Genomic DNA, 13152 nt, shown 5'->3' on the forward strand with positions numbered 1-13152 from the left:
CGTCATTTCCTTCTAAATTAGCTGCTAGCGGCTGGTTTGGGGGCCACACCTGGTGGTGCTCAGGCAGAGACCACTCCTGGTGACTCCTGGGGCGGAGGGACTCGGCACAGCACCTTCCTCCCTGTAGTCTGTCCAGGCCGAGGACTGGATCCGGAACCGCTCAGCGTCATCATGCTCCGCCGGCCACCCGGTCCACACCCCCAGAGGGGGCGGGCCTTCTGAGAGAGCCAGGCAAAGCAGCAGGAAGCCAGGCGGACTCGGTCACTGCCACGCACGTGCAGCTTCTGTGCGGAACCGGCTGCTCGGTCAAGGGGAAAGGCGGCGCCAAGCGTGGCTTGGAAAGTCGAGACAACAGCATCAAGGTCAGGTTCGGCGACTGAAACAGCCACACCAAGTGCTGACTCCGGGGACTTGCTCTCCACGTGGCCCCTTGGAGCTAGAACATTCCATCTCGGTCCCTGGGGCACGGCTGCAGGTGGCTGAGCCCAGGGCCCAAGGACCCCAGACCCACACCTTCAGGAGACGGATCTCGGTTTGATTCCCCAGACAGGCATTTGCAAAGGCACGGTCAACTCAAGATCCAGTTCTGCACAGGTGGGACGCAGGCCGTGGCCCCTCCTGCTGGACCCAAAGGGGTTCCCTTCCTCGGGGTCTCCTGCAACCCAGCTCCACCCCAAGTCAGGTGCGTCCGCCACCCTTCGGAGGACGGTGAGGTCCAGTCTGCAAACAGCAGCCACGCGAGCTGCCCCAGGACTCCTTGTTCTGCACGCAGCCCCCTCCGCCCCCAGCAAGTGGTAACAAAGGGGCACCCTCCCCCATGGCAGGACCCCAACAGCCAAGCGAGAAAGGGAATGTGGGCCACCAAGTGACCTGAGAAATCGGGGCCGGAGACAGGCTGGCGGGAAAGGCCCAGCGAAAGGTGGCCCCGGCCCCCGGGAGCCCCAGGACCTGACCGCCGTGTGCCCCGAGCCACAGCAGTTTTCTTCTGGGCAGGGGCAGCCTGGCAGCCCTGGGTGAATCTGCAGCAGCCTCTGAGCCGACCCCGCGGCCTGGGAAGTCAGGTGCTCAAGTACACCCGCACTTTCCCTCCAGACCATCCCAAGAGCGGCCCCAGACTGCGGACAGACACGGCCCTGCGGAGCACAGTGCCACGGGGCCAGCCCTGTCCACGCGGGCATGGCAGCGCAGCACAGGCAGCGCGCAGAGCTCAACTCCAGCTGCAGTGACCGGGAGTGCAAAGGCGCAGACCAGGCAACGGCAGAGTCTTACAAGGAAACTTTATTCCGCTTTGGGAGGAGGCAAATACATTATTTATCACAGCATCAAGCCCGGAAGGGCCCCTCCGCACTAGCGGACACGCCAGACCCCAACACGGCAGCAGCAGGGGGGCTCTGGGCTGGACGAATGCAGGAGCCCCCGCTGGGCTGATGCCACGGCCAGACTTACCCATCGGGCGAGCTCAAAGACGGAAAGAAAAAGGCCCCCAACTACCACGACTGGCGCCCGGGCCGGGGAGTATTCCCATGCAGGGGCTGCCTGCCTGTCCCGCCCGTCAGGACGACGGCTGACCAGCAGGGCCAAGGACGCAGCGGACAGAACAGTTCATGGCAGTGCGCCCAGCCGAGGCGCCCTCTCCGCACGGCCGGTGCCTCCCGCGGGGCCTCCAGAGCCCAAGGCCAGGGCAGAGATGGACAGAGCCTCGGGCAGTCTCGCACACGTTTTATTACAAAATACAGTTCGAGGTGCTGGGGTGGGGCCCAGGGTGCCCCCGTGTGGGCGCCACTGGCTGAGGACGGGCAGGGCCTGGACACCCGCCTCCCCAGAGCCCAGAGCCACGTCCAGGGCTGACACCCCATGAAAGCTGGGCCCCGAGTCGTGGGGAGACGTGGCCAAACAGAGCGGAGACAAGACGCCTCCGAGGCCCGGGTCTCCGGCCACTACTTCTTGTTCCTGGGTTTTAGCTCCTCGGCAGCATTCCGCAGGAAAATGTAGTTTTTCTTTTGTGGGTTATAAAATTCATGTCCCTAGGGCAAGAAACCAAAGCTCAGCGACACTGACATTACGGAGGGGGGCTCAGCGCTGCCCGTGCCCCCACGGACCAGACACAAGCGGGGACTGAGCAAGCTCACGAGTGGCCGGCCACCCGAGGCCAAGGCCCGTCTGCTCAGGAGGGGGACACGCTTTACTGGCGGCGACACGAGGCCACCTTCCCACGTGGATGTTCCGAGCTCCTAGCACTGGTTCCAGGCCCAGCGACCCCACGCGGACCTGTGTCCCACCACAGGGCAGGAATCCGGAGCGAGTTACTGTGATTTCAAAAGGCCCCCTGCCCGCCCCGGGGGCAGGAGACACTCACGAGCCGAGTGGGGGTGCTAAGGACAGAGCACGCGGGCAGCCTTGGGAAGGCCCACGTGCCACGGGGGCAGAGCACGAGCAGCCAGGAGGGGCGAGTGCAGGCAGCGGGTGGGGCCGCCTGATCTGCTGATGGCCCCCGTGCCCCTGTGGGAGGGCGGCGGGGAAGGGGCCACATAACTGGCAGCTGGGTAGCTCCCAGCAGGCCGTTCCGGCGGCTAGTGCGGGCAGAGGCCGGTTGGAGGGAGGGCAGGAGGGGTCAGAGCCAGCACAGAGCGCGAGGGGCCACACCCAGAGGTGGCAGGCAGGGGCAGCAGGCGGCGGGCCTGGAGGAGCGGGAGGGAGGAGGGAAACAGGAGGGCGCAGCCAGGGGAGAAGTCGGGGCTCGCACGTGCAGGCCAAGTGCTCCATGCGTGGACACCCAGGCAGAGCCACCAGCTGCTTCTCCCCTGGATCCGGGCGGGGACAGCACAGAGGGAGTCACCAGGGAAACCGCCGGGTCAGCATCCGGGGCTTCAGGAGGGCCAGTGGGGGCAGGTGAGACGGGGCCGCAGATGCCCACAGCCAGGCAGAGCTGCCAGCGCCACGAGTCTGCCCTCCCGGGGGCTAGCAAGGAAGCGCCCGGCCTGTCCACACGGGGAGGGCCACGCAGGATGCCCACCTTGGACCAGTCATAGCTGGAGGCGTAGGTGAAAATATTCCCGTTGTGGTTGAAGCAGCAGGCCGCGATGGGCTGGTCCAGCTGCTCGGAGGTCTTCAGCTTGGTCCGGGCGTCCTTGTCCCAGAAGCTGAAGCGGCCGTCGGAGCCCACGGTGGCCAGGGTGCCGTGGACGGGGTGGAAGGCGATGCCGTTGACCTGGCAGGAAGGAGACGCGGTGAGAGCTGGGCGCAGAGGGCGCCCACGGCGAGGCCCTCCTGGGACCCCCACCCATCGTGGCCCACCCCGGCCAACGTACCGCATAGATGTCCTGGGGCGCGGACGTGTTGGTGCCGTTGGAGCGGTGGCACTTGAAGGTGAAGTTGTCCTTGGCGCTGGAACACAAGGACCCTCTCAGTCCCTCACGGGGCACCTCAGGGGAGTGCCCGAGCGCGGGGCCCACTTACGGGTTTGGGGGGTTGATGTAATGAATCGCGACTCTCCCCTCGATGCTCCCCAGGGCGAAGCCAGTGGGCTTGTTCTGCTTGTCTTTAAAAATAGCCACACACCGATGCTGCGGTCGGAAGAGGGAGAGCGTCAGCACGACGCAGAGCTCAGGGGCCCCGACTCCAGTCCACAGCGAAGGGGGTGCGGACCCCCAGAGCAACAGGCCCGTCTCCTAAGCACGAGGACGAAGCCCGCGGCCCCTACTCAGCCCCGAGACTTGAGCCCACAGCAGCCCCCCACTGACCACCTGTGCCTCCTCCACACAGCAGTTCCAGAGGCTCAGCCCGCCTGGCCCTCCCAGGGGTCCCAAGAGTGTCCCTTCCCGCCCGTGTGCTGGGCAGGTCCGAGTGGCAGGAGCGACTCTCGCTGCTTCTGTGACCCCCGTGCTGTTGCCCTCCAAATGGCAAGGTCACGGCTCTCTGCACTCCGCCACCCCCACCTCCCACCTGGTGCTTCAGGGGAGACTCGATCCGCCGGAACTCGGAAGGCTGGTTCTCCAGCTGGTAGACGATCAGGCCCCGCTCTGCCGTGGCCACCACGGCCATGGGGTAGGTCTAGGGCGAAACAGGCAACACCCACCTCACACCAGCGGCTGGGGATCGAGCCCAGGGCCTCACACGTGCCAGTGCTGGGCCCACGGGCCATGTTGCTCAGTCAAAAAGTGCTGGTTTTGATTCCCAAAGTCACAGAGACAAGTCTGATGTTTTTCCTAGTTTTAAAGTCCAACCAACCCCGAGAGCAACACTGCCCCGTGGTACCCGCTGCTCTGCGTGCCTGGCCCCTGGGTTGGCTACCCGCACCCACAAGCCCAATGTGGCCCACAGAAGCCCAGGGAAGCTGTGGACAGAAGCTAATGGTGCCGCCTTCAAGCCTCGGCTCAGGGCTGGACAGCCGACTCCAGGGTCGGAGCACTTGCTCTGAGCCACTAGTTCAGCAGTGCACAGCCCCGGGGCACAGCTGGAGGCCAGGTCCTCCCCAACACTCCTTTCAGATGGGCATCAAGAAAACAGACCAAGACTCGGAAAGGCCACAGTCACCCACTTCCCAAGTGACAGCTGTGAGCGCAGACTCCCTGCGTTTCCGGACACGCCGCGCCAGCCCAGTCACACAGCAGCCAGTGGCGCTCGACAGCCCGGGCCCCTGTCCCTGCCCGCCAGGACCCCTCAGGTCATGCCAGTGCCCCACCACAAGACAGAACCCCCTTTGTCCCATGGTGTTCTGACAACAGATTCCCAAAAGCGAAATAGCTGGCACAGGACCTGAGACCAGAAGGAGGGAGGGTGCCGGGTTCTCTCCGCCCTCGCCCACAGATCATGCCCAGTTGGTGCCCATCATGCCCACTAAGTGCCAAGAAACATCCTCAGTGCTGGCACCAATCGCACGTGTCCGTGGACTAGACATGCTGGACAACGGAAGGGAAGACTCCGGACCGCAACTCAGGCCCAGGGGCTGCCAGTGAAGTTCTAGGGCTTTCCAATGGTCCCTGAACTGCAAAGCAGCAGAGCAGCCTTTAGAAACAGAGAGGGGAGCGTGCTTACCACGTCGGCACAGTAACACCTTTCGGGGAGCTGCAGGACCATCATGGGGTTTGATGACCGCGTGTCCCAGAACTGGAGAGGGACAAAGCCGCGGGTGAGCGCGAGGCAGGTGCCCAGGGCCAGCCCAGCCCCCCGAGGCTGCGGGCGCACGCACCTTCAGAGTCTTGTCCCAGCTCCCGGTCATCACGCAGCTGTAGTTGGGGGCTTTGATCCAGTGGACGGTCTTCACAGGGGCGTCGTGCTGCCGGCAAGGAAACCAGAGGCTGTCACGGGGGCGTCGCAGCCTGCGCACAAAGCTCTCGCCTGGACACTCCAAGCGGGAGTGACTCTCTTTTTTCTCATCACAGCACTCTGGCTTACAAAGTCATTCAGGGTTTTCAGTCACACAATGTGAAGGAACAGCGTTAAAGCCTGAGGTCAGAGGACGCCGAGACCACAATGCTCGCTGGACACAAACACCTTTTCACTGTCCACCCTGACCACGCCAAACTCTGCAATGAGCTAATGGGAGGGGGCGGGGGGAGTGGGGAGATGTCACCGCCTCACTGATGACTCGACTGAGCCCTCCAGATGTCGGCAGTTCTGGATCTCTGAAAAGTTCCCGGGGTCCAGATGCTGGTTTGAGGCCTCTACCTCCCTACGTGACCCTCACCCTTCACGCAGGACCTGGATATACGGGTGACCCTCCCAGGGACCCTGTGGGCGCTAAAGCCCCGGGTCCGGGCACACTCCTCTCTCCGACTTCAGCGTCACTGAGCCCCAAGACACCCTCTTACGCACACAGGCAAGCATGGCACAGCACCCCAGAAGACCAAGAGGACACAGGTCCCAGACGGGGCGAGCTTCGGTGGGACGACCTGGTGCTCGCAAGCCCCTTCCTCGGCTGCCGAGCCTCCTCGCCAAGCCCCGTCCTGGAGGGGCCCGTTACCTGCGCGATCTGAATCGCCTGGTTGCTATTGAGGTCCCACATCTTGGCGGTTTTATCGCACGACGCTGTGAACACTTTGCTCCCGTCCTAGGAGAAGGAGAAGAAAAACCGGCACTCAAGAAAAAGGGAATCTCCGTCTACGGGGTCTGGCGGGGCATGCCGAAAAGGCTTCGGCAGGGTCAGAGCGTTACTTGCGACATTCTGGTTTCACCGCAGATTTTTCTAAGCCGTCTCGTGCGAACAGGCTCGCGAGTCGAATGGCACCCAAGTTCCCCAGGGAGAACAGCGCCCCACACCTGGGGTCACTTTAACCGACTTTACTCTGGCTGATTCCAAAGTGTCCCAAAATTCACGATTAAGATGGCGAGAACCCGAAAGGGCGGCACTAACCGCCTCCCCACAGCTGCAGACCCTGAGCCCCATTTGCTGCCTAACACAGACGCTCCCAGTGGTGCCACGCCCAAGAATCTCCCGGAGAGCATCCCACAGGCCCACTGGTGCCAGACGACCACTGGCCCGAAGTCAACCAGAGAGGCTGGGGACGAGATTAGCACACTCGTGACTTAAAGCACACTCGCACACAGAACTCCGAGAGTTCGTTGGTGAGCTACGAGGAGGAACAAGGTGATTTACAAAGGAGGCGCCGCTCCCTCCGGACCAGGGAGGCGGTGCACTTGCCCTGCTCGCAGCAAGGCCAGGGTCAAGGCCCAGCACCAGACGAAGAGCCGGCACCAGAAAGTCAGCCGAGGTTTCCTGAAGGGGCCTTTGGTTTCTGCGCCTTCGCAGTGGCCCCACGCACACCGCACAAGCAAGTGTGGGCATGTGCCAGTAAGATTCTGTTTGCGTAACTGGACAACGGGTCAGGTGTCGGCCACCGGCGGCCAGTCCGCTGAGCCCCACGGCGACTCTTCTGGTTCCACAACTCAAACATTCGTCACCACCAGCCGAGCAAAGCAATGAAAAACGCCCGGTTTACAACACCAGCAAGGGGGCCTGCAGATGAGTACAGGGAGCAGGTGGGCAGCCCAAGTCCACCCTACGTGGTCCCTGAGTGCAGAGGCAGGAGGAAGCATTGCTGGGTGTGGCCCCAAAAAAAAGACCACGTGTTCCCCCCCCCCCCCCAGCAAAGTGCAGGGCTGAGAAGGGGACGGGGAGAGGGTTCCTGTGAGGAAGATTTCCACGCGCACCCCGGTTCCATCCTGCTGCGCCGTCACATGGGCCCCAGCCTCCTCCAGTCATGACAAACGAAAACAAAGAACCGGCAGAATCGGACTAGACGCCCCTCCCCTCTCTGTGGATGCTCCCTTCAAGTGCTCTTGGCCGAACGCCATCAGAGCGGGCTGGCAGCACCGTAATGGAGTATTATCCCTGGTATTCAACAAAGGATGTTCTTTCAGCGCACACCACGGAGGAGAAATGCACCCTGACTTGAAATCAAGAGCCTCAGCACTTCCCAGAAGGAGTCAACGCACTGCACAACAGGAGCAGAAAATGGCCCCCACCCAGGCACAGGCAACGGGGTTCCGGGGGCTGTTTCCTCAGCACCCACAATAGACACTACCCCTGCCCCCCCCCACCCCAGAGGCCCCCGCCCGCCAGCACTGTCAGTAACATTCCACTCAGGAAAAGCTCTCAGAGACCATCCAACGGACCCCAAGCCATACCCCACTGAGGAAGGACCCCCGCCCCCCGCAGGGCACTCACGTCACTCCAGCAGACATCGAGCACGGGCCCCGTGTGCATCTGCTGGGCCTTGGGGATCGTCTGCCCGCTGTCCTGGACTTCCCAGCAGCGAACCTGTGGGGCAAGGGGAAGCAGATGCAGGGGACCCCCCCTCCCGCCCCCGTCTTCTAAGCCATGGAAACTGAGATGCCAGCGGAGCACGCAAGCCTGGACATCGCCATGACAACAGGGATGGGGAAGCTCACAGAAACTTCACGGTGTTTCCTGCGTGCAGGGCCCTCGCGGCTGGGGCACACTTACATCGTTGGCCCAGGATCCAGCGACGAGAAAGTTGCCGGGCAGAGTGGGGGGGCTGAAGGCCAGGCAGCCGATGCTGTCGTCCGGAGAGGACGTGACTTCGATGTCCTGGAGGAGGGAGAGTCACACCCGAGCACTTTCCCCAGCGACTGTCCCAGTGTCTGACCACAACGTTGGTGCCGGCACCCCCCTCCCCGGGGCCCCTACAGCGATTGGACTCAGCAGATGGGACCGGCCCATCAGAACCCAGGGGACACAGGCGTCCAGGGGAGCTGCGCACTGGCCCCTGGGCAGTTTCTGAGCGTCCACCCAAAGGAGGCCCCAAGTGGACAGGGTTGTCCTGCTGTCCCCGGGGAGGCCCGGCCCGGCCAGCAGTCACCTTCATCGGGTTGTGGTTGTCCGTGGTCGGGCTGCCAAACATGGTCCCGCCAGTTCCGAACCCCGAGGTTGTGCCGAAGAGACTCATTTTGGCCCTGGAAGAGACAGAAGCGCTAAGGACGGTGAAGCCAGAGAGGGGGAGACAGGTGAGGGGACCGTCTCGCCCAAGGAGGACACATCTTTCTGGACGGTCCACCGCAGAACTGCTCCTGAGGCCCAGGACATCCCCACAGATGGCCGGTGTGTGACTTCGCTCACACACGCAGTGACTCACGAACGAACCACTGCTGAAGCACAGCGGGGTCGGGGGCACCCGAGGTCAGCCACCCCAAAGAAATAAAGGCGCGGGCCTTGAGCTGGGGCGAGTCCTGATGGAGCCCCCCAGCATCTGGTCTCGATGGACCCCGCAGGAGGAGTTCGTGCCCTCTGTTTGCCGGAAAAGCCAAGCCAAGGCCGGCCCTTGTGTGTGGGTCACTGACCAAGAATCTGGGCCATGGGGCTTTTCCCGGGCAGCCTGGAGGGATGAGGCCGGCGTCTCACCTGACCTCATCCTGCCCACCCTGCTGCTAAACCGACACGAAGCCCGTCACCCGCTCCGTGGCGAGGCTCCGGCCGTGAGTCAGCTCGTTTGCAGAAAGGGGCACCGCGGCACGTGGCCACGTTTCCACAGGCTTCCACCTGCGTCCCCGGTCAACGCGGTTTCACACCCAGAAGCCACCTCTCCCAGCGCGCGCAAGAAGCGCGTGACGAGAGCCGGCAGCACCTCCGGGCACGGACCCCGGGGAAGCCCGAACCCGTGGGGCATTTTGGGAGCATCCCAAGCGTCACGCCGCCGCCGGCAAGTGCAACCTCGGAGGCCGGGCGCTCCCAGGCCAGGCAAGGCTAGTGGACACCTCCCGTCCCGGCACAAAGACTCCCCTGGTTCCAGGCACAGGAACGACCGCCCAGACCCGGCAAGGGGGTCAGGGGTGGACTCTGCAGACTCGACGGGTGCTGGGGGAGATCACACTCATCGAGCACTGAGTCTGCCTGGCAGAGAGAACGACGGGCAACTCGACGGGGCTTTTCCCTCTGGATCGGCCACACCTGGGGGAGCTCGGGCTCAGACCCGGGGTGGGGGCTCAGGTGTGGTGCGAGGGATCCCACGGTGGGGGGGGCTTTCTGCAGGGCAAACGCCCCATGAGCTCCGGCCCCTGAGCAGCAGGTCACTAAAGGCGGAGGCACAGTACAGAGCGAAGGCCCCGGCCCGGGTTCGATTCCCAGCACCCCACCCCGTGTCCCACCCAGCCCACGGGCATCGCTGGGCGCGGTCTGGTCGAGACTCCAGAGAGGCCCCTGGGCTTCCTCCTCCTCCTCCTCCTCCTCCTCGACCACCGGGCTGGAGACCTTGGGGGGAAGCCCTTCCCTCGGCCTCCTGGGTCCTGGGACCCCCCCAAGTCCGGGGGTCCGAACCTCTGCGTCCTCCCCAGCTAGGGGCGCGGCCCGGCCCGTCTCCCTGGGACCCGGGCGCAGGCGGCGGGATCTCTCCGGGGGGCGCGGGTCTCCCCGTCCTGGCCGCTCGCGGGGGGGGCTCGATCCCCACCGCGGGGGACCCCCTGCAGCCCCCCGGCCCCCCCCCCCGGCGGCCCGGAGTCCCCGCCCCGGCCCCCCCCCGCGGCCCCTCTGCAGCCCCTCCCCACGACCGCCCCCCGCGGCCCCCTCCCCACGACCGCCCCCCGCGGCCCCCTCCCCACGACCGCCCCCCGCGGCCCCCTCCCCACGACCGCCCCCCGCGGCCCCCTCCCCACGACCGCCCCCCGCGGCCCCCTCCCCACGACCGCCCCCCGCGGCCCCCTCCCCGCGGCCGGGCGGGGCGGGTCCGGCCGCACCTGGAGCGCGGCAGCGCCGAGGACACGGGCGCCGCCATCGTCCCCGCGGCCGGCCGAGCCCGCCCCGCGCCGCCCCGCGCCGCCCCGCGCCCGCCAACCGCCGGCTCGCGCCCCGGCCCGCGCCTACCTGCGAGCGGCGGCGCGCGCGGCTGGACTCGCGGGCCGGACTCCGCTGGCCGCCGCCGACCAGGCCGAGGGGCGCCGCCGACTGCCGCGCGCGCCGAGGGGGAGGGGCGGGCGCCGCGGACGCAGTGCGCACGCGCCGCCGGCCGCTTCCGGGGCCGCCCGGAAGGCGGGGAGGGAGCCCGGGGCGCTCGCGCCTGCGCACGGGCGCCGGCGGGGGCCGGGCCGGAAGCGGGCGGGCGCGGCCCACGCGTTGCCGGGCGACGGGGCGGGTCCCGCGGCGCGGGTCCCGGCGCGCGGGGCTCGGTCCGAGGCCGCGGCCCCCAGCGGCCTGCGGGGGAGCCGGGAGCCGGCGTCGCCCTCGGCGGGGCTGCCCGGCGGGCCGTAGGGGGCGCCGGCGCCCGGGCCCCATCGCCGGCCGGGAGGGGGGGCGGCGGTTTCGGGGTCCGCGGCCCGCGAGTCTCGTCCCTCCCTCGCGCCGCGCCAGCCTCCCGCTCCCGAGCGGATCGTCTCTGCGTTTCCTCTTGCTCGTTTTTTGAAGTTTCGAGTCTACTCGATGAAAATGCCGAGGTTGACGGCGTCGTTCGTCGTCCGACCGTCCTGCCAGCGCCCACCCGTGTCCTCGGCCCCCTCGGCGGGGACATACATGCAACCGCTCCGCGCGGCCTGCGCCGCCGAGGCAACTGACGGATTGGCAGATGGAACTAGCAGAGAGCAAATCAATAAAGGCCGTTTCCGATGGGTTGCTATGTGATTGTGAGCTACATCAATAACTGCCGATCGCTCCATGCAATGATACGATGCCGCCTCCCGGGGGCTGGAGCGAGAGCACCGCGGGGAGGGCGTTTGCCTGGCACGCGGCCGACCCGGGTTCGATTCCCAGCATCCCATAGGGTCCCCCCCTCCCGAGCACCGCCAAGGGTAATTCCTGAGTGCATGAGCCAGGAGGAAGCCCTGAGCGTCGCCGGGTGTGACCCAAAAAAGCAAAATAATAATAACGATATGCCTACTCCTTCCTGTGGACTCGCCAAGCTGTCTTCTGCCCCAGGAGATCGTCTGTCTCTGCCTCTTACTTGCATGAATACGGCCCTGAAGCACCAAGTATTTTGTCTTAGATGTAAATGCCAGGGCTAGAGCGATAGGGCGTTTGCCTTGTGCGCAGCCGGCCGGCCGGCCAAGCCGGGTTCAATTCCTCCGCCCCTCCTGGGGAGCCGGGCAAGCTACCGAAAGCATCTCACCCACACGGCAGAGCCTGGCAAGCTCCCCGTGGCATACTGGATATGCCAAACACAGTCACAACAAGTCTCACGATGGAGACGTTACTGGGCCCGCTCGAGCAAATCGATGAACAGCGGGAGGACAGTGCTACAGTAAATGCCAAAACGGTGTTAAAATTATCTGTGCCGAACAACTCCACACCCAAGGAATCTTCCAGAAACTCCTGGTTATTCACTATCGTACTTTTAAAAAATCCCTCTGCTTAGAGCTTTATAATTGGCGGCTGCTTTTGCATCGATCACACACAGTAGCAGCTGCACGCTGTCAACAACCACCACCACCAAAAACTAAGAGTTTCTTAACTCCTTCACTATGCACTCTGCAGTATTTTGCTTAGCTCTCACAATGCCACATGGCGTGTGTTTTCAAGACCCTGAGAGCCTGGTGACAGTTGAGGAAAGGCAGGTAGGTTGCCGCTTGTCCCAGGCACAGAGGCCACGAGTAACGGCAGATGTGATGTGACGTGACGTGATGTGATGTGATGTGGGCTCCTCTTGGTCTGACTCTCCTCCACAGAAGGTGCTCCTGAGTGACGCCCACTCGCCCTGGGCACCAGAAGGGGGTCCGTAAAGTCTGTAACTGGGTGCTGGAGCCACCCACCCACTGCACAGTGGGCCGACCCGGGTTTGAGGCCTGGCACCAGGAGTGGTCCCCGAGCGCCGCTGGTGTGGCCCTCCAAACACAGTTCACAACGATCGTCACACTTCGAAGGCGAGCGGCCAATCAAAATCTAAACTGCGATTCGGTGGTGCAGACATCCGCGGGGGAAGCTCCTTTTGCGATTCTTTGCACGGAACATTGATGAACGTCGTCCGTTCCAGGGGGCAGAGGCCACGCGTGGGGTCAGCCTCTTTCCACGGGAGGGTCTCGGGTCTGGGAGGGGAATCGCTCTGCTCGGGCTCGCAGCCCGTGGGGCCGGCGAGAGGCGCTGGCCAGCGCAGCGCGGGGCGCGGCACCCCGGCCCCTCCGAGGAGGCTGACCCTTTCTTCCCGTGACTTCCCGCCACCTCTTTCCTGGCCGTCCACGGGTTGAGCGGCGGGGGCGGAGACGGCGAGCGGCCAGCAGGGGGCGCCCGCGGCCCGCGCTGACCGTTGCTGCTCCGGCCAGTCCCTTCCCGCCAACACGCGGCGCCTCGCCCCGGGGACGTCCCTGCACAGCGCGGTCCGAGCGCCTGCAGCCGTCCCGGGCTGGGCTCGGCCACGAGCAAGGTGTCTCCTCCTGCGCCACGAGCAGGATCCTGCCCCCTGGACAGTCAGTCGCCAGCGGCAGTCCCCTGAAGTCCCGGGGTTTCCTGGGGCGTCTGCAAAGTGCGAGCTGCTGGGTTCCCCCTGAAACTGGCTCTTCCGTCATCAGCTGTGACAGCGCATTGCCCAGACGCTGGGGGACAGTCCGGACAGTCTTATGAGGCTGACGTCTGAGCCCTGAAGGGAAGACCACGAGTTGCTCCGATCTCAAGCCTCTGTGTACCTTGGAAACGAAGTTCTTAGTTGGACAAGCCGCGATTACAGAATTCAGGGACTTGAATTTGGTTGAGACCGAATAAAAACTTGGAAAGAATGTTCA

The 13152-nt window shown here is 64.8% G+C and overlaps 1 protein-coding gene across 1 annotated transcript; it reads right to left on the reverse strand.

The window, feature by feature from the left end:
- Nucleotides 1-1707: 1707 nt before the first annotated feature.
- Nucleotides 1708-10334, reverse strand: RAE1 (ribonucleic acid export 1). The gene is made up of 12 exons (XM_056107452.1): nt 10316-10334; nt 8322-8415; nt 7946-8050; nt 7667-7759; nt 5963-6049; nt 5189-5275; nt 5035-5106; nt 3943-4050; nt 3457-3563; nt 3309-3384; nt 3014-3208; nt 1708-2024 (listed from the first exon to the last, which is right to left on the reverse strand). The coding sequence occupies exons 2-12, from the start codon at nt 8406-8408 to the stop codon at nt 1938-1940; spliced, it is 1104 nt and encodes a 367-aa protein (XP_055963427.1). The 5' UTR covers nt 8409-8415; nt 10316-10334; the 3' UTR covers nt 1708-1937.
- Between the last annotated feature and the right edge of the window lie 2818 nt (nt 10335-13152).

This window comes from Sorex fumeus, unplaced genomic scaffold (assembly GCF_029834395.1).
Source record: "Sorex fumeus unplaced genomic scaffold, SorFum_2.1 ptg000166l, whole genome shotgun sequence".
NCBI lineage: Eukaryota > Metazoa > Chordata > Mammalia > Eulipotyphla > Soricidae > Sorex > Sorex fumeus.

Coding starts and splice junctions, on each gene's coding strand:
- RAE1 (XM_056107452.1), bottom strand. CDS start 8,408: ATGAGTCTCTTCGGCACAACCTCGGGGTTCGGAACTGGCGGGACCATG. Junction 3,564..3,942: donor AGTCTCCCCTGAAGCACCAG/GTGGGAGGTGGG, acceptor TTCCGACCGCAG/CATCGGTGTGTGGCTATTTT. Junction 3,209..3,308: donor CGCCCCAGGACATCTATGCG/GTACGTTGGCCG, acceptor CCTTCCTGCCAG/GTCAACGGCATCGCCTTCCA.